Source organism: Schistocerca serialis, chromosome 3, assembly GCF_023864345.2.
Source record: "Schistocerca serialis cubense isolate TAMUIC-IGC-003099 chromosome 3, iqSchSeri2.2, whole genome shotgun sequence".
Taxonomy (NCBI): domain Eukaryota; kingdom Metazoa; phylum Arthropoda; class Insecta; order Orthoptera; family Acrididae; genus Schistocerca; species Schistocerca serialis.
This window is the reverse complement of record NC_064640.1, coordinates 570,762,132-570,776,493: the sequence shown is the minus strand read 5'-3', so window position 1 is coordinate 570,776,493 and position 14,362 is coordinate 570,762,132. Positions and strand designations below refer to the sequence as shown.

Sequence of the window (14,362 nt, the reverse complement as noted above, 5' to 3'; positions counted from 1 at the left end):
TAATTTATGCAATAAATCTTCATTTTCCCATATTAATTCTGCCTGAGTAAGCTGCTAGTTGTAATCTTTTCTGTGTAACTTATCTCATCCTGTTATTATGTGGTGCTCACATAAGCACAGGATATCTATCTTGTCAGAGCTCTCTCAGTTTTCCAAACAGACAAGAAGCTCTTCTATCTTACTTCTCAGCCCTGTAACATTTTGATGAAATGGGCTAACTTTACTTTTCTGTGTATTAATAAGCATTTGCGGAGCTCTTCTGTTGTTCTGACTTCTTTCAAAACAGGATGCCTGAATCCTGATTTTAACCTAAAAAAGGTACCTGCCTGACACATGTAACCGCAAGATTCATGCTTTGTGTGATGATGACTATCCTCAGGCAACATACACATTTATCACATATTGCAGCACAGATTACATACTTAAAAGTATAATTAATTCACTGAACACACTTTAAGCTACAATAAGTTTCATTATTTGCGAGCCGCAAATATTAGGCCCACAGTTTTGTACTTCAGATGTATGATATAACATAAAAAGTTAATTATTTCTGCCTACAACAAGAACTCAGTACTTAACTTCAGTATCTGTTAATTAACTTCATCACAGTAGAGTGTTATGTAAACAAACTACTAGTGCAGGAGACTAGGTAGGAGATGAGATACTGGCAGAAGTAAAGCTGTGAGGACGGGGCGTGAGTCATGCTTGGGTAGCTCAGTTGGTAGAGCACTGGCCCGTGAAAGGCAAAGGTCCCTAGTTCGAGTCTCGGTCCAGCACACAGTTTTAATCTGCCAGGAAGTTTCATATCAGCGCACATTCTGCTGCAGAGTGGAAATCTCATTCTACTAGTGCATATGTTTCTAAATCAAACAACTTAACATTTACACAAATTTCTGGAGATATGAACTTAGTAATGGATTGTTATGCTCTACTCAAATTGCTGGAAAGAAAAAAAGAACAATGAAATGAGATTCTCTAAGTTAATTGCACCAAAACATAAACAAAAATATGACTCCAACCTAAAGATATTTTCACATTTTCTGGAATAAAACAGAGAGAAAATTGATGCTTTTAATAGGAAGCTAAAAACCCACACTAATATACATACAATACCGCTCATTAATTTCAATACACCCTGGTATTTCAGATTTACAACTCAAATCGAACGTTTTTTCTCGCAAAATATAATTATATTAACTTCCACATATATAACACAATCTCAGTCATTATATTTTACTTTCATCAAAGTATCATTCTTTGGATTTAATGACTGCCTCACAAACTCAGAGCATGCGGTCAATCAGTTTTTGTAGGTATTGTGAATCTATATGATTCCACACATCCTTAACAATATTCCAGAGATGTTCATTGCTGGATATATTAACTTTCCTGATATGTCTGTCCACTTCATCCAAGACCATTTCAATGGGATTACAATCGGGGCTTTAGGACAGCCCTACCATATCATTCAGTACTTTCTGTTTTTCCTTTAATGCTTTGTATTTCGTACAGTATGCCGACCAATGTTTTGGGTCATCATCCTGTTGTAAGGTGAACCCTTTCCCTATTACGTGCAGTCCACTTCGTATTGCATGATACTGAAGTATGCAGTGGTACTGCATCTGATCCATACAGCCTTCTATTTTCACACTATCACCAACTCTATCTCTGGCAAAACATCCGCAAACCACACTAGAACCTCCACCGTGTTTAACTGTAGGTGGAATACACTGCTGGCTACCCTTTTTGATACAAGTTGGCGAACAAATATTCTCCTTCTGGTTCCAAAACTCTCAAACTTTGATTCATTGGTGAATAACACCTTTGTCCACTCTTCCGGTGTCCAATTACGATGTTGTCTAGCCCTTTCAAGTCTCTTCTGTTTATTTATGGGCCTTAGAAGGGTTTTACTTGCTGTGACACATCTTTTCAAGCTGGCTTCCATCAATCTCCTTTTTACTGTTGCAACAGATATTGTTGCCATGTTCATTTCTACCAATTATGCACAAATTTGTGGCACTGTTTTGAATCTGTTGCTCTTACTGGTAATTCTGATATATTTATCATCACACTTAGTTGCTTTATGAGGTCGTTCTGGTTGTGTTATGTCCTTATTGCTATCTGTTGTCTTTTGGCGGTGAAGGGCGTATTACCCTCCCCTTATAGACACACTACAATGTTTCACAATTTGGCGAATAGATAAACCTGCTTGGCTAAGTGCTACAATTGCAGCATGTTTTTCTGTGGATATCTCCACTTGTGGAGCCATACTAGCGATGTGCACACGTCAATGTTGGGAAGGAACTGACGTGGAGGAACCACATGTTATGTATCGTAGCAGTGCTTGCTGTTCACTGCGGACATCACATCACTGCAGGGAACAACACAGGTGCACCAAATGCGACGTCTGTTGGCAAGTAGGTAAACAAACATATCAGATAGGTACATAACACTTATGTACACTACATTGTTTATTGGATACTATTGTATCTGTCGTATCTCAATGGCCACGAACAAAAATCGTGACATGTGTACAACTGTTTTACTATTGCTTTTCTTCCTTAGACCTTATCTACAGGGATCTAGATGTCATTTGTTGGGTGTATTGAGATTAATGAGCTGTAGTGTATTTAATGAGTAATATGTACTAAACTAACTTTTATTGAAACCCAAATAACTTATCTTTATGATATTGCAAAAACTCACACGTCTTGCCTGACATAGGGCTGCCAACTCTCACCATTATTGTTAAACTGTATGTTGGAAAAAATAATACAAGAATGTCACAAATAATTGAAATTCAGATTACTACTTAAACTTTTAAGCATTGAAACTAAGAAGGATGATGCTGGTTAACTTTTGCAAGTGGTAAAGTGATAGTAAGGGATGATTTCCAGATGGAAGCAACAAAAGGTACCCTTGTGAAAGATAAAAAGAAAATCCACGGAGGGTGCAGCTGCAATCCCCTAACTTGCGCTGGATACTCCCTTGAATTGGTAGGAACGTAGTATTGTTTGTTCAAGAGCTGATATATACAATGTGTTGAAACATTTACTATTTACCTTTCGTTTTACTGTAGAGCATACTTCCCGTTTATGAGGCATGTACGCCATAAAGCTCGGCATTAGAGTGTGTAGATTTTGTAAGAAAGATGGAAAGGAGCTTTTGGAAATAGCTCTCACATGTATTTTATCTTGTTGGTTCATGTTACATTTCATGTTGTTGTTGTTGTTGTGGTCTTCAGTCCTGAGACTGGTTTGATGCAGCTCTCCATGCTACTCTATCCTGTGCAAGCTTTTTTATCTCCCAGTACCTACTGCAACCTACATCCTTCTGAATCTGCTTAGTGTATTCATCTCTTGGTCTCCCTCTACGATTTTTACCCTCCACGCTGCCCTCCAATACTAAATTGGTGATCCCTTGATGCCTCAGAACATGTCCTACCAACCGATCCCTTCTTCTGGTCAAGTTGTGCCACAAACTTCTCTTCTCCCCAATCCTATTCAATACTTCCTCATTAGTTATGTGATCTACCCATCTAATCTTCAGCATTCTTCTGTAGCACCACATTTCGAAAGCTTCTATTCTCTTCTTGTCCAAACTATTTATCGTCCATGTTTCACTTCCATACATGGCTACACTCCATACGAATACTTTCAGAAATGACTTCCTGACACTTAAATCAATACTGGATGTTAACAAATTTCTCTTCTTCAGAAACGCTTTCCTTGCCATTGCCAGCCTACATTTTATATCCTCTCTACTTCGACCATCATCAGTTATTTTGCTCCCCAAATAGCAAAACTCCTTTACTACTTTAAGTGCCTCATTTCCTAATCTAATTCCCTCAGCATCACCCGACTTAATTAGACTACATTCCATTATCCTTGTTTTGCTTTTGTTGATGTTCATCTTATATCCTCCTTTCAAGACACTGTCCATTCCATTCAACTGCTCTTCCAAGTCCTTTGCTGTCACTGATTTCATAGGAAATCAATTTCTCGTAACTGATTCTGCCTGACCTTGAAATTTGATTGTCATAATAACCCTTGGTAATTTTCCCATTGGTTTGTTAATGTGACAGTGTTTTCTAAGAAATGCAGCAGAAGAATACACTAGAAATAGGCTGTGTATCAGCCACTGTTGACTACTCCATTTTGTTGATGTTAGGGCTGTTTGCACTTGAGAGACTAAAATATAGTGTACAATACTAAATTATGTGCAAAAATGTAATGACTACAAACAGTTGACACACACAATAGACTTCTGCAGTGACTAGTCAGGAAAACCAAATTTTCTGATAGCATGATTTTAACATTATTTTCCTCACCCCTATGTATATTTGGTTTACAGGCTTTAACTTACATTTGTTTTGTGTACTTAGAAAAATGGCAAAATTTGTTTACTACAAAACTAGACCCATTGCGAATTTTTAGAAAATATTGGCTAACCAGACTTCCCATAAATATATGCAGTTATGCTTCTGAATGCGAAATGACTAGTACAACAAAAAATCCAGCAAAAATTAACAATATTATTAATATCGATCATCTTTCACATTGTTAATGTTGGTTATTATATACAGGAGCTGGCCATTGTGGCCAAGCAGTTCTAGGCGCTTTAGTCCGGAACCGCGCTACTGCTACGGTCGCAGGTTTGAATCCTGCTTCGGACATGTGTGTGTGTGATGTCCTTAGGTTAGTTAGGTTTAAGTAGTTCTAAATCTAGGGGACTGATGACCTCAGATGTTAAGTCCCATAGTGTTCAGAGGCATTTGAACCATTTATTATATACAGGAACAGACGTGATCCTTTAGTGCAATAGAAGTTGTAACTGTCTTAAAAGAGTAGAAAGTCCGATTACTCAGCATATATTAATTCATTTTGTATTCAAGTACTACCAAATAACCCAACAACTTGATACTTCAATTGATGTAAACTATTTATTTATTAACCTGCATATTTATAATCCTGAAGTTGATGTCACAGCAGTAACTGGGCTTTTGATAGACTCTCTTGATTCTGTATTTTGCTTCCTGTTTCTGAACTGTAATTATTGGTCATGAATTCCACAATTCATTATGTCCTAGTATTTTAGGCACTCTTGCCTATTCAAACATGACTGTAACACCATCTCCCTCTCCTGTGTGCACGCTCTTAAGTTCCATATGACTGAGTAAACACTTGTGAAGAATCAGCCCACAACTCGCCATACTTTGTTAATTTTTTGTGTATAATGTAATGTTTTATTCTTTCAGCACCCCAGTAACCCAACACCTGATGATATCCGCAATGGTGGCACTGAAGAAGATTCAGATGAGCTTGAAGTTATATATGAAAGAAAAAAGCATGTAAGTATTCACATTTTTAATGTATAAGTAACATGAAATTGCAACAATTTTAGTACAAATTTCATAGTTTTCAAGACTGATAACTTATGTAGATTTTGGAATAAAGAACAGGTTTCACTGATTTCTTACAATATTATTACCTTAAGGCATAGAATTTTAAGACACACAGACATGAAAGACAGGCATAGAGTGTAATTTTTTGGGGGTGGAAATGATAAATGTGTGTGAATTTATCTCTGGGGACTTCGTGATTTGGTTAGTTACGAACACTTTAGGTCACGAATACAGTTGGACTGAAGTAATAGTGTCAAGAAAGATAATATGGAGCTCTAGTCAGTCACTAGAGGAACATTGCTCATCCAGTTAGGTAGTGGATTTTGCTGTGACTGAGGATTACAATATTGTGCTTGATATGGGGAGTGGAGAAATTAGCTCTGCCCTGCGCTCGGGTCACCAGAGGATGGACAGGGGAGGAGCTAAGCAATGGTCCCTTCCTTCATGCAACATTGGAAACCTCAGCAGTGGTATCTGTGTTTGGCTTTTTTGAGCACTGTCAATGTAATACTGGCCTGCAGAGTGAATGAACACACAAATAATTCAAGTAAACAGAAATGACTTCATGGTTTTCAGATGGTCAGTAAAGGTATATACTTTTCTACAATATACAGGGTGATACTATCTATCTAGACTCAGCAGAGTCTGTCAGAACTTCTTTAAGACATTGGTGCCAATTTCACTTGTCCAAATGGTTCTACAATAATTTTTACACCTTATGTCATAGATCTCTTAGAGATGAATTCTACAATGTTTAACTCTAAGAAATCCAATAAGTAATTGCAGACAAATTATAATATTTAGAACTCAAAGTGTAAGATTTCCAGTATCAAACCAGTTGCTGTCGAAATCGGAAGTTTGTAATATCATCCTAAACTGCCACATCTGACTTGTGGAACAGTTCAGTTTGATGCAACTGGAAGTCAGATTATGAATCTGGAATAGTTGAGAAGAGTTTAAATTAAAACTGATACAAATCATTTTTTGCTACATGTGAATGGGCTGACGCACCAGATGGAAGACAGAGGGCGTAGCTTTCACCAGTGAAGTATGGTATCAGTTCAAGTACTGTTATTGCCAAAGTCTTGAAAGGATGGTGAAATTCTCAAGTTGAATGGATTTGTGCAGTTACAGTGTAAATTTACATCATCAACAGCAAAAAGTAATTTACTGGGAAAGTGATAAGAAACATTTCCATAAAATTCCATTCGTATCATCAAGTGTCTGCAGTGTCCACCATCAACTCAATTACATATGTACAGTCACTGATGCAGGGGCATCTGGTCAGGCTGAAGGAATTCCTTTGATATCTTGCATGTGTTACATTAATGTAGTGTTTTAAATCTGTGCATCATCAAATGAAAAACATTGCCACTGAGACTGTGTGATTTGCCAAAATTTCACAACTGGGGCATTTCATGAAGACCTGTTGTTCGTACAACTGATTACTCAACCTGTGGAATTGCCAAACATTTGACAACTCACCTACAGCAATTTATACAAAAACCGTCTCTAATATTAAGGATTATAATTGCTTTATCAGAAAATTAAAATTCTTCACATTGAGTCCAAGTGGTAGTTTGGCCACTTTTGATGTTGTATCACTGTTTACCGTGGTAGTTCTGAATGAAGTAAAGTCACACACGGAATGTATTTTCATGAAGAATATGACAAATCACCTTACATATTGTCTCACATCAACTTACTTTCAGTGTGAGGACAAATTATAGAAGAAAATTGATATTATGGCCATGAGGATCCACTCAGTGCATTTGTTGCAAATTTCTGTATGGTAAAATTGGAAGAATTAGCCCTCTTTGGATAGCCAAGAAGAAACCCAGTTGTTGGTTTTGGTATGTTGATGACACTTTCATTATATGGTCTTGTGGAGGAAACAACTCTTGGAATTTCTATATTTTCTGAATAGTATTAAGTCTAATGTAAAGTTCACAATAGAAAGAGAATAAGAATGTCAGATTTCATTTTTGGGTGTTCAGGTACTTTGAAAAACTTTTGGAGCTTAAGGGCAGACAATCTAAAAGTCCACTTCATAGAAATTCCAATCACCATCCCAAAAGAAAAATGAAGTAATTAAGACATAGGTGGTATGGGCTAAATAAATCTGTACGTGTCAATACTTGGAGCAGGACGAGATCAATCATTTAAGAAACACATTAACAACAGTCAGTACCACATGCTAAAAGTTTTGGAGATTCTATTGTAAAAAAGAAAAGGTGGTGGAGTGAGTGAGCGAGCGAGCGAGTGAGTGAGTGAGTGAGTGAGAGAGAGAGAGAGAGAGAGAGAGAGAGAGAGAGAGAGAGCAAGGAGAAGTTGCACTCCCATTCATAAATACAGCACAGATCACGTCAGTATAGTGCTATATTGACATTGTGATTAGACCGACATGAAAAGTGCATGGATATTTGAACACCACTTGCCACTGCAGGAGTGTACAAAATTTCTTGTACATGTGGTTAAGCACACATGGGAACATTTAAAAGAAGCATCAATGCCTGGCTTAAGAAATGTGAGAAATTTTTTCATCAATGCCTGGCTTAAGAAATGTGAGAAATTGTTGTCTTGGCAACACTGTTAAATTAGCAGTAGCAGATCACACACTGAGACTAGAGAATCACGAAATTCTATTCCTGAATCACCAAATTCTATTCCTCGTACTGTAGGTCTCTCAAGTTCCAGTCATTACTATGCTAGAATGTAAAGAGAGGCAATAGAAATTCAAACACAAAAACATCTTTAACAGAAAAGTACTAGTACTAAAATTAGACAAGCTGCAGACCTCGCACAATCCTAGAACATATTCTCAATTTGAATATAATAAATTTTTTTGAGACTGAGAAGCTTATGTCCACAAATCGGCATGGTTTCAGAAAACATCGCTCTTGCAAAACTCAGCTTGCCCTTTTCTCACATGATATACTATGAACAATGGATGAAGGGCAATAGGTAGATTCCATATTTCTAGATTTGTTGAAAACATTTGATGTGGTGTCCCTTTGCAGGCTGTTAACGAAGGTATGAGCATATGGAATAAGTTCACAGATATGTGAGTGGCTCGAAGACTTCTTAAATAATAGAACCCATTATGTTTTCCTCAATGGCGAGTGTTCGTCAGATACAAGGGTATTCATCAGGAGTGCCCCAAGGAAGTGTGATAGAACTGCTGTTGTTATCCATTTACATATGTATATACATAAATGATGTGGCAGACCTGGTGGGCAGCAATCTGTGGTTTTCTGCTGATGATGCCATGGTGTACAGTAAGGTGTCAAAGTTGAGTGACTGTTGGAAGATACGAGAAGACTTAGACAAAATTTCCAGTTGCTGTGATGAATGGCAGGTATCCCTAAATGTGGAAAAATGTAAGTTAATGCAGATGAATAGGAAGATCAAACCTGTTATGTTCAGATACATTATTTCTAGTGTCCCTCTTGACACATTCAAGTCATTTAAATATCTGGGCATAATGTTACAAAGCGATATGAGATGTAACGAGCATGTGACAACTGTGGTAGCGAAGATGAATGGCCGACTTTGGTTTGTTGGGAGAATTTTAGGAAAGGGTGATTCATCTGTAAAGGAGACCGCATATAGGCCTCTGGTGTGACCTATTCTTGAGTACTACTTGGGTATTTGGCGTCCGTACCGTGTTGGATTGAAGGAAGACATCGAAGCAGTTCAGAGGCGGGCTGCTAGATTTGTTACCGGTAGGATCGAACAACACACAAGTGTTACAGAGATGCTTCAGAAACTCAAATAAGAATCCCTAGAGGGAAGGTAACCTTCTTGTTGAGAAACACTACTGAGAAAATTTAGAGATCCAGCATTTGAAGCCGACTGCAGAACGATTCTACTGTGGCCGATACATTGTGCATATGGACAACAAAGATAAGGTACGAGAAATTAGAACTCATATGGAGGCATATAGACACTCGCTTCTCCCGTGCTCTGTTTGTGAGTGGAACCGGAAAGGAAATGATTCATAGTGGTACAGGGTACCCTCTGCCATGCACTGTACAGTGGCTTGCAGAGTACCTACATAGATGTAGATGTAGATATACTCCAAACTAAAGTAAACAGCACCAACTCTTCTACAGTACAAGATCCATACACACACTACTGCAGCTCCATGATCTGTGGCATTGGTTGAATGACATCACAGCCATATCATTCCATGTCCTATTTAAATATTACAGCCTGATCAGCTTGTTTTAGTTTGAAAAGTGACTAATGAGGTCTTTATAGCCTCCGAGGAAATATGCTTTTGTTGTATGTTAAGATGAACTTCGTCTGAAAGTGAAGCTTATCATTTTCTGCCACATTTTAAATGTCTGTTGGCTGCATGCGGCCTCCTGTGGTCAACAATAATCTATCCTCTTACACATATTGTATTTATTCTAGACTTACAATTGTTACATATTGTTTTTAGTTATTGTGATAACACCCTTTGCCACCTTACACTTTATTTAAATGCTAAGGGTAACATAAGAATGATTAAATGTTTCCTTGGTGAAGTAGAGAGAGAAAAAAGTCTGATTTTTAGGTATTTGTAGACCAGGAGAGGGGGAAACTTTTCAGTACCACTCCAACATCTGCATGATACCACTGGCCATTCCAAGTTTTGAAGGCTCCACAATGTTGTGCTGTGCTGCTTCCCCTGTCCTGTTCAGTTTGTTAGCACATTCCTTCTTTTGCAACGCAGTATAGTATATATATGACCTTTTTGCGTGGAAGTGAAACATGTGCATCGTAGTTTACTAGGTCTTACTTTCGGAGGTGGGTGCTGTTCTGTATCACCAGTCCACTACATTAACATCAATATCTACAACTAATCCACAGGCCACTTTACAGTGTGTGATGAAGTGTTGTTCATGTACCACTAACATTTCCCTCTTTCCTGTTGCATATTTAAATGGTGCACAGAAAAAATGAGTTGTAAGCATCTGTTTGAGCCAGACAGTGGCAGAGTATTTTGACATTATGACATCTAGTATTAGACAAGACCAAAATTTCAATGCTGCCAGGAAACTGTGCAAAAGAGAAAGCCGTTATACTTCGTAATAATGTATGTAGTGGAGAATGCAGTTCCTGGTTTTAACAATGTTCACTGTCACATGCTGTTGCAACTGAATCCTCTGGAACCTTTCAAGCAACAGGACAGTATTCTGACTCATTGAGAAAGCTATCCTGATTGACTTCTGAATCGGGGAAGACTCCTGAAGCTCTCAGAGTTGATGTTACAGTACTTCTGTTAGCTGTTGTGTAGGAAAGGATGTTTAGTGGATGTTCAACACTCAGCCTGTATAAATTCTGAACAGGTATGCTACACCGTGTAGATGTATTCTACACAAAACCACCGTAGACAACTGGAAATGTTTCTACACTTATTTTCTACATACGTTACACCGTGTAGATGTATTCTCTAATCTAGAGAAGGCAAATGGTATTGCATTTGCTGTATCATGTATTAGCTCACTAAGCTGTGGATTCTGTGAGTGTGTGTTCTTTTTACTGTGGTTCTTTTGAAATTGATTGATGCTGTTTTAAATACATAGTCAGAAGAATGGTGCCTTTAAGGAAAGTGTTTATTTTTGTGTTGTTCCTACTAATTCTATCTCACCCACAGTAAAGGGCCCTGTTGAGTTTTCTTTGTTTGTGGATGAATTCTCTATTTTTACCTTTAATCCAGTTTTGCAGCCACATCTCATCAGCCTTGGCTGGCTATCAAGAACTTGGAGAAATGGGCAGCGAATACTTATTTTAAAGTTTGCAGTGATAAAACACTGAGCATAAATTTTAATCATACCTGTTGTGTTTTTATTGTACATGATTTAGATCTTTTTAATGTTAGCGTTTATGAATATGATTCACAGGTTGTGTGGTTAACGAGAGACTGACTTGACTGACAAATATGAAATACCCCAAAGCTAGACCTGTGAAAGAACTTGAACCATTGAAATTTTTAAATGGCAAAACTTCAGAGTGTATGTGACTGAGATGGTACAGTAGTAAGACACTGTACTCATATTCTGGAAGATGGCAGTTGAAATCCCCATCCAGTTATCCAGATTTAGGTTTCTTGTGATATTTCTAAATTGCTGAAGGCTAAGGCTAGGGTGATTATTCCTTTGAAGGGGACACAGCCAATTTCATTTCCAGTCCTGGCTTACGCTCTGTCCAATGGCCTCATCGTCTACATGGCATTAAACCACTATCTTCGTTTTTGATTTTCTTGGGAATGATAAGCTGAACATAGTTCCTATAATTTTACATAAGTTGTATTTGGTCCCACATAGTCTTAGGTGGAGATTTCAATTTACCAGATATAGACTGGGACACTCAGATGTTTAGGACGGGTGGTAGGGACAGAGCATCGAGTGACATTATACTGAGTGCACTATCCGAAAATTACCTCGAGCAATTAAACAGAGAACCGACTCGTGGAGATAACATCTTGGACCTACTGATAACAAAGAGACCCGAACTTTTCGACTCTGTATGTGCAGAACAGGGAATCAGTGATCATAAGGCCGTTGCAGCATCCCTGAATATGGAAGTTAATAGGAATATAAAAAAAGGGAGGAAGGTTTATCTATTTAGCAAGAGTAATAGAAGGCAGATTTCAGACTACCTAACAGATCAAAACAAAAATTTCTGTTCCGACACTGACAATGTTGAGTGTTTATGGAAAAAGTTCAAGGCAATCGTAAAATGTGTTTTAGACAGGTACGTGCCGAGTAAAACTGTGAGGGACGGGAAAAACCCACCATGGTACAACAACAAAGTTAGGAAACTACTGCGAAAGCAAAGAGAGCTTCACTCCAAGTTTAAACGCAGCCAAAACCTCTCAGACAATCAGAAGCTAAACGATGTCAAAGTTAGCGTAAGGAGGGCTATGCGTGAAGCGTTCAGTGAATTCGAAAGTAAAATTCTATGTACCGACTTGACAGAAAATCCTAGGAAGTTCTGGTCGTACGTTAAATCAGTAAGTGGCTCGAAACAGCATATCCAGACACTCCGGGATGATGATGGCATTGAAACAGAGGATGACACGCATAAAGCTGAAATACTAAATACCTCTTTCCAAAGCTGTTTCACAGAGGAAGACCGCACTGCAGTTCCTTCTCTAAATCCTCGCACAAACGAAAAAATGGCTGACATTGAAATAAGTGTCCAAGGAATAGAAAAGCAACTGGAATCACTCAATAGAGGAAAGTCCACTGGACCTGACAGGATACCAATTCGATTCTACACAGAGTACACGAAAGAACTTGCCCCCCTTCTAACAGCCATGTACCGCAAGTCTGTAGAGGAACGGAGGGTTCCAAATGATTGGAAAAGAGCACAGGTAGTCCCAGTCTTCAAGAAGGGTCGTCGAGCAGATGCGCAAAACTATAGACCTATATCTCTGACGTCGATCTGTTGTAGAATTTTAGAACATGTTTTTTGCTCAAGTATCATGTCGTTTTTGGAAACCCAGAATCTACTATGTAGGAATCAACATGGATTCCGGAAACAGCGATCGTGTGAGACCCAACTCGCTTTATTTGTTCATGAGACCCAGAAAATATTAGATACAGGCTCCCAGGTAGATGATATTTTTCTTGACTTCCGGAAGGCGTTCGATACAGTTCCGCACTGTCGCCTGATAAACAAAGTAAGAGCCTATGGAATATCAGACCAGCTGTGTGGCTGGATTGAAGAGTTTTTAGCAAACAGAACACAGCATGTTGTTATCAATGGAGAGACGTCTACAGACGTTAAAGTAACCTCTGGCGTGCCACAGGGGAGTGTTATGGGACCATTGCTTTTCACAATATATATAAATGACCTAGTAGATAGTGTCGGAAGTTCCATGCGGCTTTTCGCGGATGATGCTGTAGTATACAGAGAAGTTGCAGCATTAGAAAATTGTAGCGAAATGCAGGAAGATCTGCAGCGGATAGGCACTTGGTGCAGGGAGTGGCAACTGTCCCTTAACATAGACAAATGTAATGTATTGCGAATACATAGAAAGAAGGATCCTTTATTGTATGATTATATGATAGCGGAACAAACACTGGTAGCTGTTACTTCTGTAAAATATCTGGGAGTATGCGTGCGGAACGATTTGAAGTGGAATGATCATATAAAATTAATTGTTGGTAAGGCGGGTACCAGGTTGAGATTCATTGGGAGAGTGCTTAGAAAATGTAGTCCATCAACAAAGGAGGTGGCTTACAAAACACTCGTTCGACCTATACTTGAGTATTGCTCATCAGTGTGGGATCCGTACCAGATCGGTTTGACGGAGGAGATAGAGAAGATCCAAAGAACAGCGGCGCGTTTCATCACAGGGTTATTTGGTAACCGTGATAGCGTTACAGAGATGTTTAATAAACTCAAGTGGCAGACTCTGCAAGAGAGGTGCTCTGCATCGCGGTGTAGATTGCTCGCCAGGTTTCGAGAGGGTGCGTTTCTGGATGAGGTATTGAATATATTACTTCCCCCTACTTATACCTCCTGAGGAGATCACAAATGTAAAATTAGAGAGATTAGAGCGCGCATGGAGGCTTTCAGACAGTCGTTCTTCCCGCGAACCATACGCGACTGGAACAGGAAAGGGAGGTAATGACAGTGGCACGTAAAGTGCCCTCTGCCACACACCGTTGGGTGGCTTGCGGAGTATAAATGTAGATGTAGATGTAGACTGTGACTGCAGCATCCATAGAACTACAGTTTCCATAACTGAAATTTCTAGCTTAAATCGGTCATGAGAGCATTAGATTGACTTTTGGGGCTGTAATGATATTGTTATTACCCATCTACATATTAGCCTACTTCATTAACTGACAAGACTCTTGCTTCAGTGCTAGGACCACTTGGGTGTGATGGTAGTGACCTACTGATTTCAGTAAAACGTATTTTTACTGGTGTATTATGTGTCCTGGCAGGAGAACA

At 38.7% G+C, this 14,362-nt stretch overlaps 1 protein-coding gene across 1 annotated transcript in view; it reads left to right on the top strand.

The window, feature by feature from the left end:
* LOC126470462 (microtubule-associated protein futsch-like) overlaps nucleotides 1-14,362 on the top strand; it is a 525,429-nt gene that overhangs the window by 219,276 nt on the left and 291,791 nt on the right. The window contains exon 12 of the mRNA XM_050098320.1: nucleotides 5,258-5,350. Coding sequence (XP_049954277.1) covers nucleotides 5,258-5,350 — 93 coding nt within the window. The remainder of the gene's footprint in view (nucleotides 1-5,257; nucleotides 5,351-14,362) is intronic.